The sequence below is a fragment of the Oryctolagus cuniculus genome, chromosome 5 (assembly GCF_051225735.1).
Source record: "Oryctolagus cuniculus isolate XC-2025 breed Fujian yellow rabbit chromosome 5, ASM5122573v1, whole genome shotgun sequence".
NCBI lineage: Eukaryota > Metazoa > Chordata > Mammalia > Lagomorpha > Leporidae > Oryctolagus > Oryctolagus cuniculus.
In genome coordinates, this window is record NC_142871.1 from 102782888 (window position 1) to 102805208 (window position 22321).

General features: G+C 39.7%; 1 protein-coding gene across 1 annotated transcript in view; it reads right to left on the reverse strand.

Moving 5' to 3' along the window:
- Positions 1 to 22321, reverse strand: part of COL19A1 (collagen type XIX alpha 1 chain) — a 406965-nt gene that overhangs the window by 342582 nt on the left and 42062 nt on the right. The window contains exons 5-6 of the mRNA XM_051855528.3: positions 7030 to 7153; positions 4653 to 4928 (exon numbers count right to left, since the gene is read on the reverse strand). Coding sequence (XP_051711488.2) covers positions 4653 to 4928; positions 7030 to 7153 — 400 coding nt within the window. The remainder of the gene's footprint in view (positions 1 to 4652; positions 4929 to 7029; positions 7154 to 22321) is intronic.

Genomic DNA, 22321 nt, shown 5'->3' on the forward strand with positions numbered 1-22321 from the left:
CCTCACTAATTGGGCAGACCGAATCCAAGCTTTCTCATTGCCATGTTGAGGGGAGGCCTTTCTATTTCTCTATTTCTCTATCTCCGGGCATTCCTATTTCTCCCATTCCACTTCTATCTTCCAGCATTCCTATTTCTCTCACTTTACTTCTAAAACTTCTGTTTCTCTTATCCCCGCAGCTTCCCGGCGCCTCGCCCTGCCGGCAGGCTCCGCCCCGAGGCTATTTCTCAGCGGCTTTCCGGCTGAGCCGCTTCAGCCCGCTTTGCGCGCACACTCCGCAGTCTCGCACTTAACCCTTTCGCGTCTGAACCACGGCCTCGCGCCAGCCCCGTTCCCTATCTATTCACGCCCCGTGCTCTCTGCACGCGGCGGCTTCCGCGAGTCACACAGCGTAGCTTACGTGTCCGCCACTAGCATTCAATCTAAGTTCCCCGGGCTAGCCTGGCGAATTCAACCCAGCTTACGTCTCCGCCCCACGGTTTGGCTTCCCGTCCTTTGCTCCCCGGGCTAATCAGACGGATCCCAATCTGGCTTACGTTTCAGCTTCTGGTTTCAACTTTTCGCCCCCTATTCCCGGGCTAACTTGAGAATCCCAAAGTGGCTTTCGTGTCCGCCTTGGCCTGCCCCCCACGGCTTCAATTTCCCTAACATTTTTCTCTACCCGGTATGTTTCCCCAAGCTTTCCTCCAACAATATTCCTCCTTCATTTCTCCTGGCCTCTCCCCACAGTCCGTATCCGAGTCTGTTTGTTCTAGCTTTCACTTTCGCTTTCGACCTTAGAGATTTCTCCCAGCTTCCCCCCGTAGTCCGTATCTGAGTCTATGCCTAGGCTTTCAATAGCTTCTTCCAGCACCCTTTTTCGTCCGGCTTTTCCCTAGGCTGTTTGCTAGTCTCTCTCTCCGATATTTTCCCAGTTCTTCCCGTTTCTTCCCTCCTAAGTTTGCTATCCGTCCTAGGTTTCCTATCCGAGTCATTTCTTCCCTCCTAAGTTTCCTAATCCGAGTCACGGCACCATTATGTCGCTCCCCCTCTTCGTGGAGGAACGACACAGGACCCTGCGCTGTTCTTTCGTCTGCTCGGCCCTCCCCGGGTTTGCTGCTGGTTCTTCCCGGGTTGGCTACTATCCCTTCCACCTCCGTGGAAGGGCAGTTCCCCCTGGCCACATTCCCCACTTCCGCAGGGGAGCGGCACACCGCCGGCCGGCTCTTCTCGGGGGCTGCACAGGTGTTCCTTCAGCTAGATGTTCCCCTTAGATGTTCCTGGTGCATGCCGTCTCTCTCCTCCTTTATAGTCCTCCTCCGCCAATCCTAACTCGGCTGCCCACACGCCGAGTACGCTGCTCTCCTCCAATCAGGAGCAAGTCCTACAGTTTATTAGCTGAACTGGAGGCAGCTGTGTGGAAGCTGTTTACTTCTCTCCCAGCGCCATATTGTGGGAGAGCAGATGCATAGAATAAGTCTTAATTCCAGTAACTCAGTCCAGTCCGGGCTGCTCCCCACAGCAGAGAGAGGAGAGAATGCACACACAAGCTTGCCCACTAGCTTCCTTTCATAGGTTCACTTCCTAAATGCCTGCCACAGCCAGGACTAGGCCAAGCCAAAGCCAGAAGCCAGGAACTCCATCTGAGTTTCCTATGAGGGTAGCTGGAACCTAAGGCACTTGAGCTATATCATCTGCTGCCTACCAGGGTACGCATTAGCAGGACCTGGATCAGAAGCGTAATACAGCTGGTACTTGAACCAGGTATTCCAACATGAGATGCAGGCCTTCCAAGCAGCAGTCTAACAGGCTATGCTTACAATGCCCATTCCTGTTTATTTGCCCTGATCCACTGTATCACAATGGCCATCCTTAAAGTTTAAATGTCGTATCTCACATAGTCTAATGGAACACTGACAGTAATAAACCAGTTATGTAGAAGAATGGAGGCACCAATTAATACTATTCTTAACTAAAACTTACCATCATTATCAAAATAACCATTAAATATTGAAGTCTTATTATGTATCACCACCTGCATGTGAATTATGTTACTTTAGTAAAAACAGATTTTCAATTATTTAAAGGATTAGAAATTAGGTACCCATGATATTGCAACTATAATCAGCCTAGTTCAACCATGTTTTCTTTATTCATTAGTTAATTTAGAATTTAGAATGACAATGCTTTAGAAAATCCAGTTAGGGCTAAATCTATATTGATGCTTGTCAACCTGAAGGCTTATTTTTTAAAAAGTTCCTTCATATCAGTCTTATTGCCTTTCTCTCACACAAAAGCCAATCATTAGAATGTGTTTTCAATAGCATGCAGCCTGAAAAACTAAAACACTCTCACACGACAGCTGATCTCATGGATCGCAGAGCTTAAAGGGAGATGATGAGAATTTAGTTCACTTGAAATTTTAGAACCAAGAATTATTTAAAATGATATCTTTTGTTTGTGTAACAGTGACTGTGTCCTTTAAAAGCTGCATGATGACATGCCTTCAATTTTATCCTCAAATGAATCAGAATTTGCCTTAAATGATGAAACCACTATAATATTGTACTATAATTTTCATACTGTGTCCTTTTAACAAGGACACACCTGATATTCTTCATTTGTACGTTCTGGATCAGTTCTTTCCTTGGTTAAAAAGTCAATGAGGGCCGGCGCCACGGCTCACTAGGCTAATCCTCTGCCTTGCGGCGGCTGCACACCAGGTTCCAGTCCCGGTCGGGGCACTGGTTCTGTCCCGGATGCCCCTCTTCCAGGCCAGCTCTCTGCTGTGGCCAGGGAGTGCAGTGGAGGATGGCCCAAGTGCTTGGGCCCTGCACCCCATGGGAGACCAGGATAAGTACCTGGCTCCTGCCATCGGATCAGTGCAGTGTGCCGGCCACAGCAGGCCGGCCGCGGGGGCCACTGGAGGGTGAACCAACGGCAAAGGAAGACCTTTCTCTCTGTCTCTCTCTCACTGTCCACTCTGCCTGTCAATGAGACAAAGGACATAGATCACCCAACTTTCAGAGGCTGAGCAACAAGACTGGATTCTAGTCTTGCAACCCATTCTTCTCTTGCAGCTTATCTCAGTGTGTTCTTGCGTTCTTCTAGTTCCTCTGGATCCAGAGCCCACTATGATCTTACTAGTCCTGTGAGAATAGATTTGAATTTCAAGCTCTTGTACTTAAGGCAGGTCCTAACACCACTCCCCCACTTCTGGCATTAGAATTCTCTGAATGACTTCCTACCTACCTATGATCCACCTATTGCTACAAGTCACATCCCTGATGTTCTAGGTACTGGTCCTCACTTGCTCCTTTTGCCTTTGGATACACCTTCTGCAAGTTCTCATACTGATGTTTTTGTGATTAATATTGTTATCATTAGCAGCCACATGTACTGCTACAGATTTTAATCCTTCTATTAGCCTTCGAGATCTCTGAAAGGAAGTTTGGTAGTTTAGTTTTGTTTGTACCTTCTTATAACAGAGTTGAATATTATGTGTCTGATCCTGAATAGACAAATAATTCTTCAGAGAACTGACCACATTATAAGGTATTATCCACCTACTCTATCACTGAGAATACTGAGGTTCAGATAAATTAATAATTAACAGAATAAATGAACAGATGACAACAATTAAGCAGCTTGGCTAGGATTTAAAACCTCATCTGTGTGACTCCCAAGCAGCCTGCTGTCCATGATGGGATGTCACCAGGATGGGTGGACTGCTGCTACTCTGGTATAGTTTGCTGGTCATCACTGAGCCCTAGTTATGAAATTCTCACTGATTTTAAAATAATATTTATTATTTTACCTATATCTGTCCGTGGGGGCATTTAGAAATAAGCTGGCTAAATGTGTATTTGTACATATCAAAAGTTGTACTTATGATAGAAAATTAAGCTATTTATTGCTTTGTGTGTTCAGATCATTATTTTCTATGCGTGATCTGTATTGATTATTTTTGTGGCTTTTTCTATCACTCTATTCACACGAAAATGTACAGATATCAAATTAATATATATCTTTCACTTTTTTAAGATTAAAGGCCTTGTTCTCTAGGAAAAATCTATATCATCTTACTTCAAATGTAATTTTAAAGAATATTTTCATCTGGAAGGGATTTGCTAGCCAATTTTTCTCATCCACATGACCTACTGATACTTAGTGATTGTATTTTCCTCCTATAGAACTCTGGAAAGTCATTATAAGCTTATGAAAAGTAGTCCACAACACAAAGCAATTACTATTGTGAGGATGAATAAATAGCTTATTGTTCTTGAATGAAAACACTAGATAATCTGGAACCATTTAATTTAAACTTCATCTTTTCTCAGTCCTCTCTATTCAAAACATATGAGCTTAGATCAAGCTTACATTTTATATTGTATTTCCAATTCTTACGAAAATTTACCTTACCTAATATTATTTTAAAGGCATGACCCAGTTCTTTTAAATTCACTGGCTCGAGAAAATAGGTGAAAATAGAAAGAAGATAATAAATGTGAAAATACTGTCAGAAATACATAGCTACCCTTCATGCATGTGACAGCAAATTAAACAGTGAGAGAAGGGAAGCTATTTCCTAGTAATTAAAGAGGTTTTTAATACGATGTTTTGTGTAACATAGAATGCTACTATTCTCTTTTACAACCAACAACACAACTTACGTCCACAGGCTTGCCATCTGACGCTCGCGCAGCAATGACTGTCCTTCCCTGAAGATCCATGGTGTCCTTTTCGTCAGTCTGCCGGCTCACAATTAAATTACAATCCATATAGAGCGAAATGACCCTGGGTTGTACACTGATGCCAAGTTTATGCCACTGACGATCAAACAAAGAACGCAGTTCTCGGTTTTTAAAAATGTAGTTCAACATATCTCCCTCTGTAGCTTGGAACATAAATTCCACCACCTTCTTTCCACCATCAACTACGATAGAAATCTGCAAAATTAAAAATGTTTTAAAAAGCGATGTTTGAAATTATTAAAACACAATAGAAAGCTCAAAATACATGTTAGTAAAATGGAAGCACTCAGTAAAGTATTTTAAACACTTGAGTACAACAGGTTTGTTAACAAAAAAGAACAGTAAACAACCAGCTACAAAAATTGCTTAGATATTGAGTATTTTGGTGAATACATTTGTTCTTGAGAGATCTAAGAATGCATGTGTTGTATATATTTTATTTTGTAATTGTATTAAAATTCTATAATTATATTTGTAGATATGATACAAATTTATAATTTTAAAATTTTGGATGTTTCATGTAATTTATATATATTATTTATATTCTATGTGAGCAATTCAAGGTTATTCATTTAAGAGTAATATAATTTTGCTTAGCATAGAAACTGAGATCAACTTTTTTAACCTTTGAAGATTTGCTTGGTGCAGAGAAATTCCTTTATAGAGGACATACTTTTTCCATTTAATTCATCTTCCCATCATAACATTGCGACTATGTTAATCGGTTAAAAGACCAGGGGAAATTCAAAACATTTCAGTGGATATACATATAAACACAAATGTATGGCTCCATTAAGTAATTTTGAGTTTAATCTCCCCTCCCTAGAGTGCCTGCACCCCCCTTTCCAACCCAAAGGTTATTTCTTCTACAGACTTTCTTGGGTTCTTATTGTCTTCATGCCTTTATAGGCCCTACTCAATGCCAAGTTTGTCTCTACTACTGCACTTATTCCACTGTATAATTATGTTGTATTACATTGTTATCATAGATGTTATTCTCTTTAGACATATGTTAATGAGAAGTAAGAATTCTGCTTTATAAATCTTTACACTTTTCACACCTAAAATATAGTCTACCATAATTTTTTTTATTGATGGGACAAATATTTAAATCTCAATTCACCAAGGATTGTTAAACGAAGCTGTCGCTCCCCCATTCACGGAGGAACGACACAGGACCCTGCGCTGTTCTTTTGTCTGCTCAGCCCTTCCCGGGTTTGCTGCTGGTCCTTCCTGGGTTGGCTGCCGACCCCTCCACTTCCGTGGAGGGGCAGCTCCCCCTGCCACTTTCCCCACTTCCACGGAGGAGCAGCACACCGCCAGCCGGCTCTCTCGGGGGCTGCTCAGATGTTACCCGGATGTTCCTGGTGCATGTTGTCTCTCTCCTCCTTTATAGTCCTCTTCCACCAATCCCAACTCTGCTACCCACACACCGAGCACGCTGATCTCCAATCAGGAGCAAGATCAGCTCCTGCAGCTCATCAGTCAAACTGGCGAGAGGCAGCTGTGTAGAAGTTGTTTACTCCCTTTCAGTGCCATATTGTGGGAGAGCAGATGCATAGAGTAAGTCTTAATTCCAGTAACTTAGCCTAGTCCGAGTTGCTCCCCACACGAAGCAATGAACCATGTTAAAAAATAATATATAACAACAGACATGGTGGGAGGTAAAGAAGTCATTACCTGGGGCCAGAGTTGTGACACAGTGGGTTAAGCCACCACCTGTAATGTTGGCATCCCATACTGGATGCCAGTTCAAGTCCCAACTGCTTGTGTTTTCGATCTAGCTTTCTGCTAATGTGGCTGGGAAGGCAGTGGAAGATGGGAAACAGTGCTTGGTTCCCTGCCATCCACATGAGACCTGAACGGAATTGCTAGCTCCTGGATTCAGCTTGGTCAGCCCTGGATGCTACTCCATTTGGGGAGTGAACAGGCAAATGGAAAAGTCTCTCTGTGTGTCTGTCTGTCTGTCTCTCTCTCTGCCTTTCAAATAAATACATCTTCTTTTAAAGAATGGGTTAAGAAGTTATTGGTGAGCTAATTAATGAAGCTGTTGTGAAGGAAAATCAGTGCAAGCATAATTAGATGAAATCTGGAAGTAAAAAAACACTAACCCTGTCTTGCCAACTAGCTTCTCATATTACAGCCTCAGCACGACCTCCCTAACGATGATGATTCTTGCATTTCCCTATAGAGGACGCCTCCAAAAGAATATCTGGATGCTAGTTCGGCTTCCAAATTTGAGATAACTGTTCAAAGACTCACCTGACCAAATCACACAACTCTTGTGATTCCTTACCTGTGGCATATTGTGCTGGTTTAAAACCTGCCATAGAAACCAACGTTCCTTTTTGGTGCTTCTGCGTACACGAAATGTGGCTGCTACAGAGAACTCCTCAGGAAGGCCTGTGGGAAATATTGTACTGTGGGAGGAAAACAAAGGACTTTTGTGGGAAACTGAAGATGGCAAGGAAAGAAAACATAGGTATGAAGTTCTATATAGTAAAGTATCTCAATGTTTCTCTTGATAAATGTACAGTTGTAGTAACCTAATGGAAATGTGGAAGCAGTCATGCTATCTATATGATAGTAATAGTCATATTACCTATGTAATTTTCATTCTCATTCTTTTTAATTTTTAAATAATTACTTAATTAGAGGGGAAGAGAGACAGATAGTTAAAAACAGAGCTCCCATCTGTTGGTTCAATCCCCAAATGCCCAGAACAGCTGGACTTGACCAAGGCTGAAAACAGCAGCCAGGAGCTCAATCATACATGACGGGAGGTTCCCAATTACTGGAGCCATTCCTGCTGTCTCCCAGAGTTTTCATGAGCAAGAAGCTGGAATCAGGCCCTGGAGCTGGAATCAGGCGTTGGAGCAGGTATCAGAGTCGGGCATGAAACCCAGGTACTCCGATGTAAGACAGGGGCTTCTTAATCTGAACCTTACCTGCTAGGCAATGCCCTCACTCTTTTTTAAATCACTGTTTTGGTATTTCTAAACCTTAGGGCATGTAAAACTGAGTTTTTAGGCCACAGTGCTATGTTGTGATATCCCTTATTAAATAAGATATTCCAACAGAGGAAAATCTCAGAATTCACCGCAGTCTGACAATAGTAGAGATTTTAAAGGAAATAAGCAGTGTTTTTGATTTTGTTGATAGAAGTGTGTAGAATTTCAAAGAACACTGACAAAAGGTAAATATGTACTTTCCAAAGATGTTTTATTCTATTAAACTCTTGCAGATTAGTTCCCAATACTGATCACCTAGTACCAATTTAAGACTGATACTACTCTCTCTCTGTCTATAACTCTACCTGTCAAATAAATAAAAAAAAGACTGGTACTAAATGTAGCAAGGAACTAGTAGCTTATTTTTCATTACCACAGAAAAAATTAATTTTTATATAAATTGAATAAATTTCATGTATTTCATATATACAGATTTAGGAGCATGATACTTCCCATCCCATCCTCCGTCCCATACTCCCATTCTCCCTCTTCCATCCTTATTCTTTCAATTTTTACAATAACATACTTTGTTATTTTATAATCATAAGCTTAACCCTTCATTAAGTGAAGAATTCAACAAATAGAAAAAAAGAACTTCCTCAACAGTGGAGGGCAAGGGCTCCAAACAAGAATCAAATCTCAAAATATCAATTTTGTTCATATAGGTTACATTTTTGTACTCTATTAATTACCACACAAATGTTTGTCTTTGGGGAGTGGTTTCTTTTTTTTAACTTTTATTTAATAAATATAAATTTCCAAAGTACAGCTTTTGGATTACAGTGGCTTTTTCCCCCCATAACCTCCCTCCCACCTGCAACCATCCCATTCACATCAAGATTCATTTTCAATTCTCTTTATATACAGATCAATTTAGTATATACTAAGTAAAGATTTCAACAGAAACACAGAAACACAAAATGAAAAATATTGTTTGAGTATTAGTTATACCGTTAATTCACATAGTACAACACATTAAGAACAGAGATCCTATATGAGGAGTAAGTGGACAGTGACTCCTGTTGTTGACTTAACAATTGACACTCTTGTTTATAGCATCAGTAATCACCCAAGGCTCTTGTCATGAGTTGCCAAGGCTATGGAAGCCTTTTGAGTTCGCCAACTCTGATCTTATTTAGACAAGGTCATAGTCAAAGTGGAAGTTCTCTCCTCCCTCAGAGAAAGGTACCTCCTTTTTTTTTTTTTTTTTTTTTTTTTTTTTTTTTTTTTTTTGACAGGCAGAGTTAGTGAGAGAGAGAGACAGAGAAAAGTCTTCTTTCTGTTGGTTCACCCCCCCAAATGGCCACTACAGCCGGCCTGCTGCGCCGATCCAAAGCCAGGAGCCAGGTGCTTCCTCCTGATCTCCCATGTGGGTGCAGGGCCTAAGCACTTGGGCCATCCTCCTTTGCTTTCCCGGGCCAAGCAGAGCTGGACTGGAACAGGAGCAACTGGGACAGAATCTGACGCCCCAACCCGGACTAGAACCCGGTGTGCCAGCGCCACAGGTGGAGTATTAGCCAAGTGAGTCACTTCGCCAGTCCATACCTCCTTCTTTGATGGCCAGTTCTTTCCACTAGGATCTCACTCACAGAGATTTATTTATTTATTTATTTATTCATTTATTTATTTTTTTGCCAGAGTGTCTTGGCTTTCCATGCCTGAAATACTCTCATGGGCTCTTCAGCCATATCTGAATGCCTTAAGGGCTGATTCTGAGGCCAGAGTGCTTTTTAGGACATCTGCCATTCTATGAGTCTGCTGTGTATCCCACTTCCCGTGTTGGATCGTCCTCTCCTTTTTAATTCTATCAGTTATTATTAGCAGACATTTGTCTTGTTTACGTGATCCCTTTTACTCTTAATCCACTTTGATTTGCATTGGGGACTGGTTTATTTCAATAAGTGTAATGGTTTCCAGTAGCATTCATTTTGTTTCAAAAGAGGGATTTCTTTCGGAAAATTTTTAAAAATTATTTCTAGGTAGCAGAGAGAAGCCACAGTCCAAATATCTTTCTACCTTGATCTTACTTCAAATTTCTGGCTTTATTGGACCATGAAGAAACTCAGGGGGAAATATCACAAAACATCTCTCTAATTCAACATTCATTGAAAACCAAAGAGAAATATGTTCCTCTAAGCTGACTTTTAACATTACTCACACTGTATGGGAAAACCATGCAAGGCAATAATCTTGCTTTAAAAAAATGATGGATAACAGGTTAAAATGCTCTTATGTTCAAACTTAGTAAAAAGTTTCTATTCACAAATTAAAATTCAGTACATTGAGATGGTAACTATTAACTTCAAATATGGCACTCAGCTATACTGAAACTGACAACCAACTACTGAAACCAACAATCAAACTGTCAACAAGAAAACTGAAATTCAGTTTTTATCCTTTGTGTTAGAGACAAACTCAGATATGGCAGGGAAATACACACACACACACACATACACACACACACAGTGCTTGCCTAAAGTTCTTATTTACTTACTTACTTACTTGATTATGCAGAATACACACATAAATATACTTTTATATATTTCCATCTCCTTCTACTTTGGAAGATTTCTCCTTGATTTATTTCCTAGTCTTGTGTCTCACATCAAATTTTGTTTTGTATTTTTATTTCTGACATCACCTTTGGGTATTTCTTTCAAAATATCCTGAATGCAGTTTTTAATCTTTTTGATTTTAACAATCAGCTGGTTTTAATTTTAATGTTTTTTTGGGGCCAGCGTTGTGGCGCAACAGGTTAGGCTGCCACCTGCGACACTGCCATCCCATATGGGTTCCAGTTTGAGTCATGGATGCTCCACTTTCCTTGCAGCTCCCTGCTAATATAATATGTCTGGGAGAACAGTAGAAGACGGCCCACGTGCTTGAGCCCCTGCATCCATGTGGGAGATCTGGACAGAGTTATGGTTTCTGCCTGGCCCAGCCTCTGCCATTGGAGCGATTTTAGGAATGAAGTAACAGATGGAAGATCGATCTCTCTCTCTCTCTGTTTCTCTCTCCCTCACCCCTTAACTCTGCCTTTTAAATACAATAAATCTTAAATATTTTTAATCTTTTTCTCTGCATATCCAAATACTTCTACTTCATCCAAGTTAGCCTTTCCTATTTGACCATTCAGCCTCTTCCATGTTGGAAGCTGTATTCTAATTTCTAGTAATTTTTGGTAATCCATTCATGTTTAAGAATGAAGTACTGTAACTGGGACTGCCAATTACATACACTGTGGTAGTATGCCAATGAGCAAGCCTCACTTGGAGCATGATCAGCTGCTGGGTGTCACTAAGGGCCTTTCAGATGTTAATACAGGGTGATTCATTCTCTGGAGATACTCAGTTTAGCCAAAGAATCTTCCTGTTTTGATTGGTAAATGATGTTCAGTTGGCTGCGAGTATTCTGGAAGCAGAGCAATTTGTGGGAATCTTATAGTTTGCTCTGTTAGCCTTTTTTAGTGCCACAGCTCATTACTGCCCTTGCTCCTCTGCTTGCTCCCAGTCTAGGGATGCTTTGTCATTAGACATTCCTCCACCTCCTATCTGGTTAGATGAGAAGGGAAAATGGAAATGGTTACCTGGGGCCTACACACACACACACACACACCCCTCCATCACTGGCTTCTGCAGACCCTGCTTCTTCCTGAAAATAACGAGTATCTCAGGGGTTTCGTCAGGTTAACTGGTCCACTTCCATGCCCTGACACACTTTCTTATCTGTTAAGTCAGATACCATTTTTCCAGCTGCTTTCTGTCTTCCAGAATGTATTGTAATCTTCTTTGTTGTTTCATACCTTATTCTATAGTGATGTTTCCATTTTAGTTAAGCCTCCTTCTAAATCTTCAATATTTACAATGATACCTCTATGTTAGTTTACACACACACACACTTCTTTGCTATAAAACAGGTAAAACTTCCCTCAACCTTGTTACACCTACCAAGTATTTTAAATGAATTCTCTGAATAGTGACATCATCAACATCTATTCACTCCTTAACTTACCTTAAAGAAATCCCAATCACAAAATTCCCAGGTCCAAATGGGCTGTACCCAACTCTCATCCTCCTCACTCCTTCTGTAGGTTTTAACAATGCTGACATCTTTTCTTCATTCAGAAAACCCAAGAGTGAAAGTCAGGAGTGAAAGCATTCTGAGCTCCTTTGCCTAACCTGCTTACCTTTTTGTTCCCAGTTTCTAGGAACAGTGAGTGCACAATATAGGTATCTAATAAATATTAATAAATGCCCTGAGAATCAATATAAACATTTTTAAAATAAAAACTCATGAGGCTGGTATTGTGGCATAGCAGGTAAAGCCACCACCTCCAATATGGGCATCCCATACACCACTGGTTTAAGTCCCAGCTGCTCCATTTCCTACCCAGTTCCCTGCATGCACCTGGAAAAGCAGTGGAAGATGGCCCAAGTGTTTGGGCCCCTGCACCCACATGGGAGACCCAGAAGAAGCTCCTGGCTTCAGCCTGGTCCAGCCCCAGCCATTGCTGCCAGTTGGGGAGTGAACCAGTGAATGCAAAAATCTCTCCCTCTCCCTCTGCCTCCCTCCCTCTTCCAAATAAAAAAGTAAATCTTAAAAAAATAAAAAATAAAAAAACACATGGTTCTCTCAATATAGCACTGGTTTTTCAATATTTATTTTCTTTTTAATTCTTTCATAAGGAAAATAAAAAGAGTAAGACTTAATAATATCAACTGCCATTTTGTCATTATGTAGAGGACACATGTGTGAACTGTGAGAAGCCAAGAATCCAGCCCATATACGGGGTGGGGGTGGGGGGGGCAGCTGCTGCTTAGTTTCAGCCAACTGTCACCATATGTAAATGTGGTTCTACATTGTCAGATCATCCTAGTTGTCAAGAGAAGACAAAACCCCAGATTTTTATCAGAAAAGTTCAGTGTTTAAATTTTGGCAATTAGTTGAAATTTTCCATAAACTCTCTCCAGATCAATACAATGCAAGCCAAACAAAACCCATGACTGCTTGCTGACCAGACTGGATTTACACAAACATCTGCTGAATACCCACCATGTGGAGAGCACACTGAGGTTCACAAAGATAGAAGAATTAAGGAGCTTGCCCTAATTTTTTCTTAAAATTGATTTTAAGGGAAAACATTCATGAGAAATATAAAGAATTGATTTAAATTGGAAGGGAGTAGGGAAATTTTGAGCATGACCAAAATTAGACTCAAGCTTGTGAATGGAAAACCCTAGTGTTAGGAATGGGATTGATTTAAAAATACCATAATAGTAGAAAGATAGATGTTACAGAATCCTGTACCAGTCAGAGAAAAGGAGAGCAGCCACACAAAAAGGGGTGGAGATGCTGGGGGGAGGGGGGAGCTCACTTCAAAGTCATTGGTCCTTGGGGATAGCACTGTAGCACAGTGAATTAAGCCACTGACTGTGATGCCAACATCCTACATGGGTGCCAATTTGAGTCCTGGCTGCTGTACTTCCAATCCAACTCCCTGATAATGCGCCTGCCAAGCCCTTGCCCAACTCTCCTGCATGGGAGACCTGGATAGAGTTTCAAGCTCCTGGATTTGGCCTTTCCCAGCCCCAGCTGTTGTGGCTATTTGGTGAGTGAACTAGCAGATGCTATCACTCCTTCACGGAGGATACCCAAGTCGGTAGCTCCAGGTATAGCACATGCATCAAACCCCAGACCCACATTTAAATACAGAGTCATGATGCACTTCTTACATGGAATGTACTATAAACACCTCAAATACATGTGATGAAAGAGCCCTCAGCATTTGCTCCTCCATTTTCCCCAATATCTGCTAGTAACACCATTTTCCCCACTCACAGTCATTCTTGACTGTTTCATTCACTCAGGATCTCACATTTAATCATTTATCAAAATATGTAAATTTTGTTTTTATGTTCTTGTCCTACACAGCATATCTCTTTGGTTCTCCCATGACTACTATTTTAGCTCTGCCTACCTTTAATTCTCACCAGAAAAGCTGCATTCACATTTCAACTCACCCTCTCACCTCTACTCTCTCAACTCCATTCTAAACTACTGTTAAAGAAATATTTTCCTTTTTTTTATCTGAAAGGCAGAGAGAGAGAGGGAGTGAGCTTCCATGTTCAATTTCAGTCCCCAAATGCTTGCAATAGTCATGGTTGGGCCACGCTGAAGGCAGGAGCTTGGAACTCAATTCAGGTCTCCCATAAGAGTGGGAGGGATCAACTACTTGAGCCATCATTGCTTCCTCCCAGGGTGTGCATTAGCAAGAAGCCAGAATGAGAACTGTGGCTGGGACTTAACTAGGCACATATGGGATGTGGGCATCCCACATGGCATCATAGCCCCTGTGCCAAATGTCAGCTGCTGGATGCAAGCTTTCAATCAAAGTTCTTATGACACAAACTCTTTGCACCAGTTGTTCCTACTATTCACCTCCTCATCCTGGTGTTGTGGGTTGGATATAAGTTGAATGTGTCCATATGAGTTCACATGTTAAAAGCTTAGTCTTTAGTGTGGCAGTATCAGAAGATCGTATGGATCTCTAAAAGACAGGGCCTAGTGAAAGGTCCTTGGATCACTGAGTGCATTCATCTTAAATGATCCTTTGGTTTCTTGTCTGACAGTGTACCTGATTCCCAAACATGTATCCACCATAATACAGTCACCATTATGCACTCAGTAAATGCTAGATCAATGAGGGCTGCCCAATCTGTACCTGCAGCCTCCAAAAATGTGTGCTAAATGAACCCCTTTACTTAATAATCTGCCTGAATCATTTCATTATAGTAATGATAAACTGACAACACATCTGACATTCAAGATATAGACAATTCAAACCTTGTACTCCCTGGCTGGCTTTAGTTCCACATCTTCCCTAACAAATATTAAATACCTAGTATCAAAACAACAAAAACTTATTTTAATTCCTCCTGTGCTCTGTACACTTCTCTTCCTCTTTGCCCTTGTTCATACCGTTTTCTCCTCTCAACTGCTCTTTAATCCAACTCCATCCATAAATTCAATCTTACCCACCATCCAAGGTCTCAACATAAAGTTAGTTATACACTGTATAACTCTTTTCCAACAGAGATAACCTTCTGATGTGTCTCAGTTTTAGTAAACCAAGGCTATGAGAGAGCGATTATGGTATGTACTTCTTAGAAGCATAAGATCTGATGAACACAAGACACTGCTGCCACCTTTTGTAGTATTTTTGAAAAAAATCTACATCCCACATGACTTTTGCAAAGAGACTTTGCCACTTCTTTCATCAAGAGATGGAGTCTATGCCTTCACCTGCCTTGGCTCTATGATAACTCTGACTGCCTTTGACCAACAGAATGTGTCAGAAATGGTGTTCTAGAGTTTCTAAAATCAAGTCTTCCTGAGGCTAGTGGCTTCTTGCTTTTACTTGTAGACCAGTCACCATGTATAATGTGTCACTACCCTGAGACCACTACATTATGGAGAAGACAGAAACATGGAGAAAGAGCACTGATAATTCAAACACAGCAATGATGCCTACTTTAACAAGATCATTGAGACATAATTCTTGTATCAGGAAATTTACATTTTAAAACAGTACAATGAATGGTTTTGGTATATTCACAAATGTGGGCAACTATAAACACTACCTAATTCTATAATTTTTTAAATCACTCAAAAAAAAAATAAACCCACACCCATGATCAGGCCACTCCCCATTTTCATCTCTCCTCCAACTTCTTGGATATCACTAATCTACTTTCTATCTTCATGGATTTACCAACTCTGAACACATCACATTAATAGAATTACATGATATGTAGCCTTTGGTGTCTATCTTTTTCATTTTTCATAATGGTTCCAAGATTCATCCAAATTGCAGAATATAGCAGAATTTTGTGTGATAATGTGTTTTCAATTCTCTTGAGTATATACTTGACCTATTGTATGACAGATTTAGAGTTGCTAGGTTAAAACTAGGTTTAAACTTTTGAAGAAATGTAAAATTGTTACCTAAAGTGCTGCATAACTTTTTTAAAAAAATATTTATTTGAAATAGTTAGAGAGTTAGAGAGAGAGAGGAGGTCTTCCATCTGCTGGTTCACTCCTCAGAAGGCTGCAATGGCCGGAGCTGCGCCGTTCCAAAGCCAGGAGCTTCTTCTTGGTCTCCAACATGCGTGCAGGGGCCTAAGGACTTGGGCCATCTTCTACTGCTTTCCCAGGCCATAGCAGAGAGCTGGATGGGAAGAGGAGCGGCCAGGACTAGAACCTGCGCCCATAAGGGATGCTGGCGCTTCAGGCCAGGGCTTTGACCCGCTGAGCCACAGCACTGGCCCCAATGTGCTGCATAGCTTTCAACTCTCCGCCAGCAATATTTGAAGCTTCTAATTTGTCTACATCATTAATGCATTTATTATGGTACATTTTATTGATTATAGTCATTGTAGTAGGGGTGAAATGGTATCTCACTATTGTTTTCATTTGCATTTCTCTAATGACTAGTTTCGAGCATATTTACATATGACTATTTGTTATTCGTGTATCTTCTTTGGAGAAAAGTCTATTCATATTTTTCCCATTTTAAAATCAGGTTATTTGGTTATTGCTGAGCTACAAGAATTTTTATTCATTCTAAATATTAGTCCGTTATCAGATACACGATTTGCAAATAATTTTATCAATTATATGGTTGACTTCACTCCTTTATGGCGTTAAAGTACAAAAGCTTCAATCTTGATGAAACCCAGTTTATTTTTTCTTTTGTTGTATGTATTTTAGTGTCAAATCTCAGAACTTATAGTTATTTAAGATCAAGAAGATTTAAATCTGCATTTTATTCCATATATTATACTTTTAGCTCTTAAAACTAGGTCTTTAATCCCTTTTTAATTTTTTTATATGATGTGGAGTTCCAATATCACTCTTTTGCAATATCCAATTATCTTCCTATCATTTGTTGAAAAGATTAATTTTAGGCATCCATTAATGAATGAGTGTATAAAGTAAATTTGGTAAATATACATGATAGAATACATTAATCTTTTTTTAAAATGGAAACTGACCATTGCAGCAAAATGGATGAAACTCAAGATGATTATGTTTAATTATACAAGCCCAACATAAAGACAAATATCACATATTATTTCATATGTGTGGCAGTTTATAAAGCAATATGAACTTAAAATAGTGATTACTAGAGGCTAGGAAAAGATAATGGGGTCAAAAACTCAGCTTGATGGAGACAACAGGTTCTGGTGTTCCACACGAAGTGGAGTGACTGAGTCTGCAATAATGTATTACACACTGAATTTTTATTTGTTATGATCTATGTAATCTATGCTGGACAATGCTCTGTGTGTACTTGAGAAGAATTTATATTCTGCTATTCTTATGTTCTACCTTGGTGTAAGATTTAGTTTCTTATAGATTTGTTCAAATCTTCTATTTCCTTGTTGATTTTCTCTCTAGCATACTATCAGCTTTGACATTTGTTATTATGTCTTCAGCTATTACTATTGAAGTGTCTATTTCTTTCTTCAATTTTTTTCACTTTCATTTCATGTATTTTGTGGCCTTGTTGGCAGGTATGTACATAACTCAAATCTTCTTGATGAATGGGTACTTTATTATGAGAATGTATTTTCATTTCTCTTTTAATACCTTTTCTTAAATTCTATTTTTCTTTTTCTTTTTTTTTTTTTTTTTTTGAGAGGCAGAGTGGACAGTGAGAGAGAGAGACAGAGAGAAAGGTCTTCCTTTTGCAGTTGGTTCACCCTCCAATGGCCGCCGCGGCTGGTGCACTGCAGCCGGCACATCGCGCTGATCTGAAGCCAGGAGCCAGGTGCTTCTCCTGGTCTCCCATGGGGTGCAGGGCCCAAGGACTTGGCCATCCTCCACTGCACTCCCGGGCCGTAGTAGAGAGCTGGCCTGGAAGAGGGGCAACCGGGACAGAATCCGGTGCCCCGACCGGGACTAGAACCCGGTGTGCTGGCGCTGCAAGCCAGAGGATTAGCCTAGTGAGCCACGGCACTGGCCTAAGGTCTATTTTTCAGCTATTAGCATTATCACTCCAGCTCTCTCAATTTTTATTTACATGACATGTCATGTTTTATGTTGATCAATCTTTTTACTTTGACTTTGAACCTGAAATGTCTTTTAGACATCATAGAGTGGAATCATTTTCTTTTTTAGTCCATTCTACAAATATTTGCCTTTTTTAAGTGTGTAAAGTATACATTTAATAAAATTACTGATAAGGTAGTATTTTTAAATACTTAAAATTATTTCAATTTATTTCATTTTTATTTGAGTAGCAGAGAGAGAGAGAGAGAGAGAGAGAGCGAGCGCAAGGACTCCTATCTGCAGGCTCACTCCCTACATGCTTGCATAGGTCCCAGGCTGGGTGCAGAGAATTCAAACCAGGTTGAGCCATCACAACTGCCTCACAGAGTCTGCATTAAAAGGAAGCTGGAATCATGAACCAGGTATTAAATCCAGGTGTCTGGGGTTGGTCCTGTGGCGTAGTGGGTAAAGCCACTGCCTGCAGTACCAGCATCCTATATGGTCACTGGTTCAAGTCCCGACTGCTCCACTTCCAATTCAGCTCTCTGCTATGGCCTGGGAAAGCAGTAGAAGATGGCCCAACTCCTTGGGCTCTGCACCCACCTGTGAGATCCAGAGGAAGCTCCTGGCTCTTGCATTTGGATCGGTGCAGCTCCAGCCATTGCAGCCTTCTGAGGAGTGAACCAGTGGATGGAAGACCTCTCCTCTCTCGCTGACTCTCCTTCTCTGTGTAACTCTTTCAAATAAATAAAACTTTAAAAAAAATTCAGGTTTCTGATATGATACATGGACATCCTAAGTGGCATCTTAGCTGCTAGGTCACATGTCTACCTCCGAGGGTAGGATTTGTCATTTTGTAATTTGCTTTGTAAATATATTTTGTCCTTTTTTGGTTTTTCTATTCCATGATAACTATTTTCTTTTGTGGTAAATAGATATTTCATAGTGTGTTATTTTAAATTCTTTTTTAAACTATTTTTAAAGTTATTTACTTAATTGCCCTGGAATTTACAATTAACACATTAAATTTACAAAAATATAATTAGATTAATACCAATTCAATTTCAATTTATAAAAAAACTCTACTCCCATATAGTAATCTCCCCCAATTTGTACTACTACTCACACAAATCACACCTTTATATGCCTATCAACATAGAATTGTAATTATGCATGTAGGCATGCATGGTATATTTATAGTCTGGTAAGAGAATAGAAGAGTTATAAAATGTATTTATATTTATCTATGTAATTAAGTTTACTGATGCTCTGTATTTGTGGGGATTTGAGTTCCAGCCTAGTTCTCTTTCATTAAGTTCAACAGAATTCCTTTAGTGTCTTTGGTAGAGCAGATGTGCTACTGACAATTTCTTCACTCCTCTATTTCACTTTTATTTCTGAAGGATAGTTTTGCTGGTTACAGGATTCTTATTTCACGATATTTCTTTCAGAACTTGGAATCTGTTACCCCACTACCTTCTGGGCTCCATGGTTTCCAATTACAGATCAGCTCATAACACTGAGAATACCTTTGTATATTATGAACCAACTCTTGGTGCGATCAGGATTCTGTGTTTGTCACTTGGAAGTTTATTATAGAACCACTTGTGAATCTTTGTGTTTAATTTTTCAGAGTTTGTTGGGCATCTTGAATATATAAATAATTTTCACCAAATTTGGGAACTTTCAGTAATTTTTAAGATTTATTTATTTTGAAAATCAGAGTTATATAGGAGGGAGAGGGGTAGAGAGAGACAGCTGGGGGAGAGGAGGAGGGGGAGGAAAGGGGAGGAGAAGAGAAGGGGGGAGAGGGAGGGAGAGAGAGAGAGAGAGAGAGAGAGAGAGAGAGAGAGAGATCTTCTATCTGTTGGTTCATTTCCCAGATGGCTGCAGGGGCTGGGGATGAGCCAGGCAGAAGCCAGTGGTGCCCTCCTGTTCTCCCAGGTGCTTGGCAGAGACCCAAACAGCATCCATCTTCTGCTTTTCCAGGGGCATTAGTAGGGAGCTGGCTAGGAAGTGGAGCAGCCATGACACAAATCTGTGCAGTTGTGTCATTCCTGTGTCACAAGTGGTGGCTTTTACCACCTGTGCCACAGTGCTGGCCCCATCATTTTTTTCCAAACATTCTTTTGTTCTCTTTCTCATTTCTGTAATTCCTATTATGCCTATGTCGATCCTGATGTTCTACAGGTCTTGAACTTTTGTTAAAATTTATTTCCTTATTCTTTTTCCTGTTTCTCAGGATGAATAATCTCAATTGATCTACCTTCAAGTTCTGATTTTCTTTCCCACCTCAAATGTATTTCTGATATCCTCCAGTATAACTTTGTTTTGAACTTTTAATGCCAATGTTTTAATTTTATTACAATAATTTATATTTATTGATAGTCTATATTTGGTGAAACAATGTTCCTATATCTTGTTAGTTCATTTGAGTCCCATTAATTACTTGAAGACTTTTTAAATAGCCGATTTAAAGTCTTTGTCAAGTAAGCCCAAATGTCTTGGCTTTCAGAAATAGCTTCTTTATGTATACCTTTAGATATTTTGTTTCTTTGTGCATCTTGAAATTTTGTTTCATTGTGTATCTTGTGTCTTTTTAATTGAAAATTAGTTACTTTAAATAGTCCAATATGGCAACTCTGAGAACCAGACTCTCCACTAGTCAATGCTTAGCTGTTGGTGATATTTTGTTTCTGTTGTCACAGTTGTTGCTGCCATTTGTCTGCTTAGTCACTTTCCTGAACCAGTTCTGTGAATTCTTTGTCATGTGTGGCCACTGGCATTTCTGCTCCGTATCCAAGTTATGATCACGCAGTTATGCACCTTTTACCTATAAGCATCCCAGTCTCTCCTGAGGGGCTATATGTGCCTGCTGGACAGCACTGAAATGTTTCAGCATTTGAAACAGTTTCCAGCTATCCATAGCCTTCACGTTCTGCTTGTTCAGAAGGTCAAGCTTGGCCAGTAACTGGATTCCCACAAAAATCGGAGCTTTCTGATGTCCTCTGTGGCTATCTCCTTCCTCAGTTTTTCCTTTTTAGTTTTTTAGGATAGTGTCTTGCTTCCTCTACCTGTATTTGCTGCCGTAGGCAGATGCAATACTAAATAAATGGCACGAAAGACTTCAGCTGATGCCCAGAGGAAAAGGCTGTTCCTACTAAGCAAGTTCTTATCAGGTGAAATAAAGACAAACTGTAAGCAAGGGTTCCAATGAACCACCAGTATAAATTAACAGAAAATCTCTGGGGAAGAGGCTTCTAAGACTGCAAAACCATTCTTCCCCACCCAGGGTTTGCTGGGCAGCAAATTTTCATTGATTCTGGAGCTGCCCATTTTCAAGCCTACTGTTGTGGTGGGGAGACAGGATATGAATAGGACATATTAAAATGCCCCCCATCCTGCCAGCCTGAGATGCAATGTTTTTTTTTTTTTCTAGAATAAACACTCAGACTGTGTAAAGCCTTTATTAGCAGACTTATAAAAATATTGATTTTGACTATTTTGGACTGTGTTCTCACTGCTTTCATGAGAGATCAGATCTGAAATCCTTAGGAAAGAACAAGTTGTTGCTTTAAGCTACCATACATTTTACAGTGGTTTATGACAATGCAAAAAATGAAAAATTTTCCCTTATTTTCCATTTAATATTGTGGTTATGCAGGCACCTTTCACATCTGTTATTGAGAAAGCTCTTTGAAGGCAAGAACATTATACACATTTGTATCACCCAAAAAGCTTAAGTACAGTGTACGTTTTAATCATATTTCAATGAATAATTCAACAAATGAAATGCATTAAGACATCAATTTTGAGGTGATATTATAATACTTCATAAATGAAAACTAAGTATATTTTCAATAACTAATTTAAAAAATTAAAATATTTTAGTTCCTTCTGTGTCAAAAATACCAAAGCAGAATGTTATCAGTATTAATAATTATACTCTAAAAGTTTGCATTGAAATAAATTTAGTTTTAAAGAAATATAATTTTTCTAAGTTCTTAATCTTTGAAAATCCTTATGAGTGCTCTTTCATTTTCAGAAACATATTCTGTTTTCACAATTAAAAATATTTGCCTTGATTATAATTTAAGAAAAATCACTATTTCAAAAAATGTTACAATATTACTCTTGTAAACTATGCCTCCTGTTTATACCACAGAAGCTCAAACACTCAGGGTGACACAGAAAATTTCCTTAGGACTTGCCAAAGTTTCTATTATAAAAGAGGCCATATTGGATTACTGATCTGTTACCAGAGAGATACAGTGACAGCTCGCTATGTCCAAGATATCCATGCTTGAATATTTCTGAATGGAGTGTAATTTCCTATAAGAAATCCTATCTGTTCAGTGATAGCCCCATTAAGAAAAATATCATTGATCCAGTACTTGCCCAATTCATTCATAAATGTGATAGTACTACAGAAAGTTTATGGAAAATGGAATTAAACTATAAGTTCATTATTGGTGCAAAAAATTTAAAATCCATACATTTAAGGAGTCTTGAAAGGTTTCATGG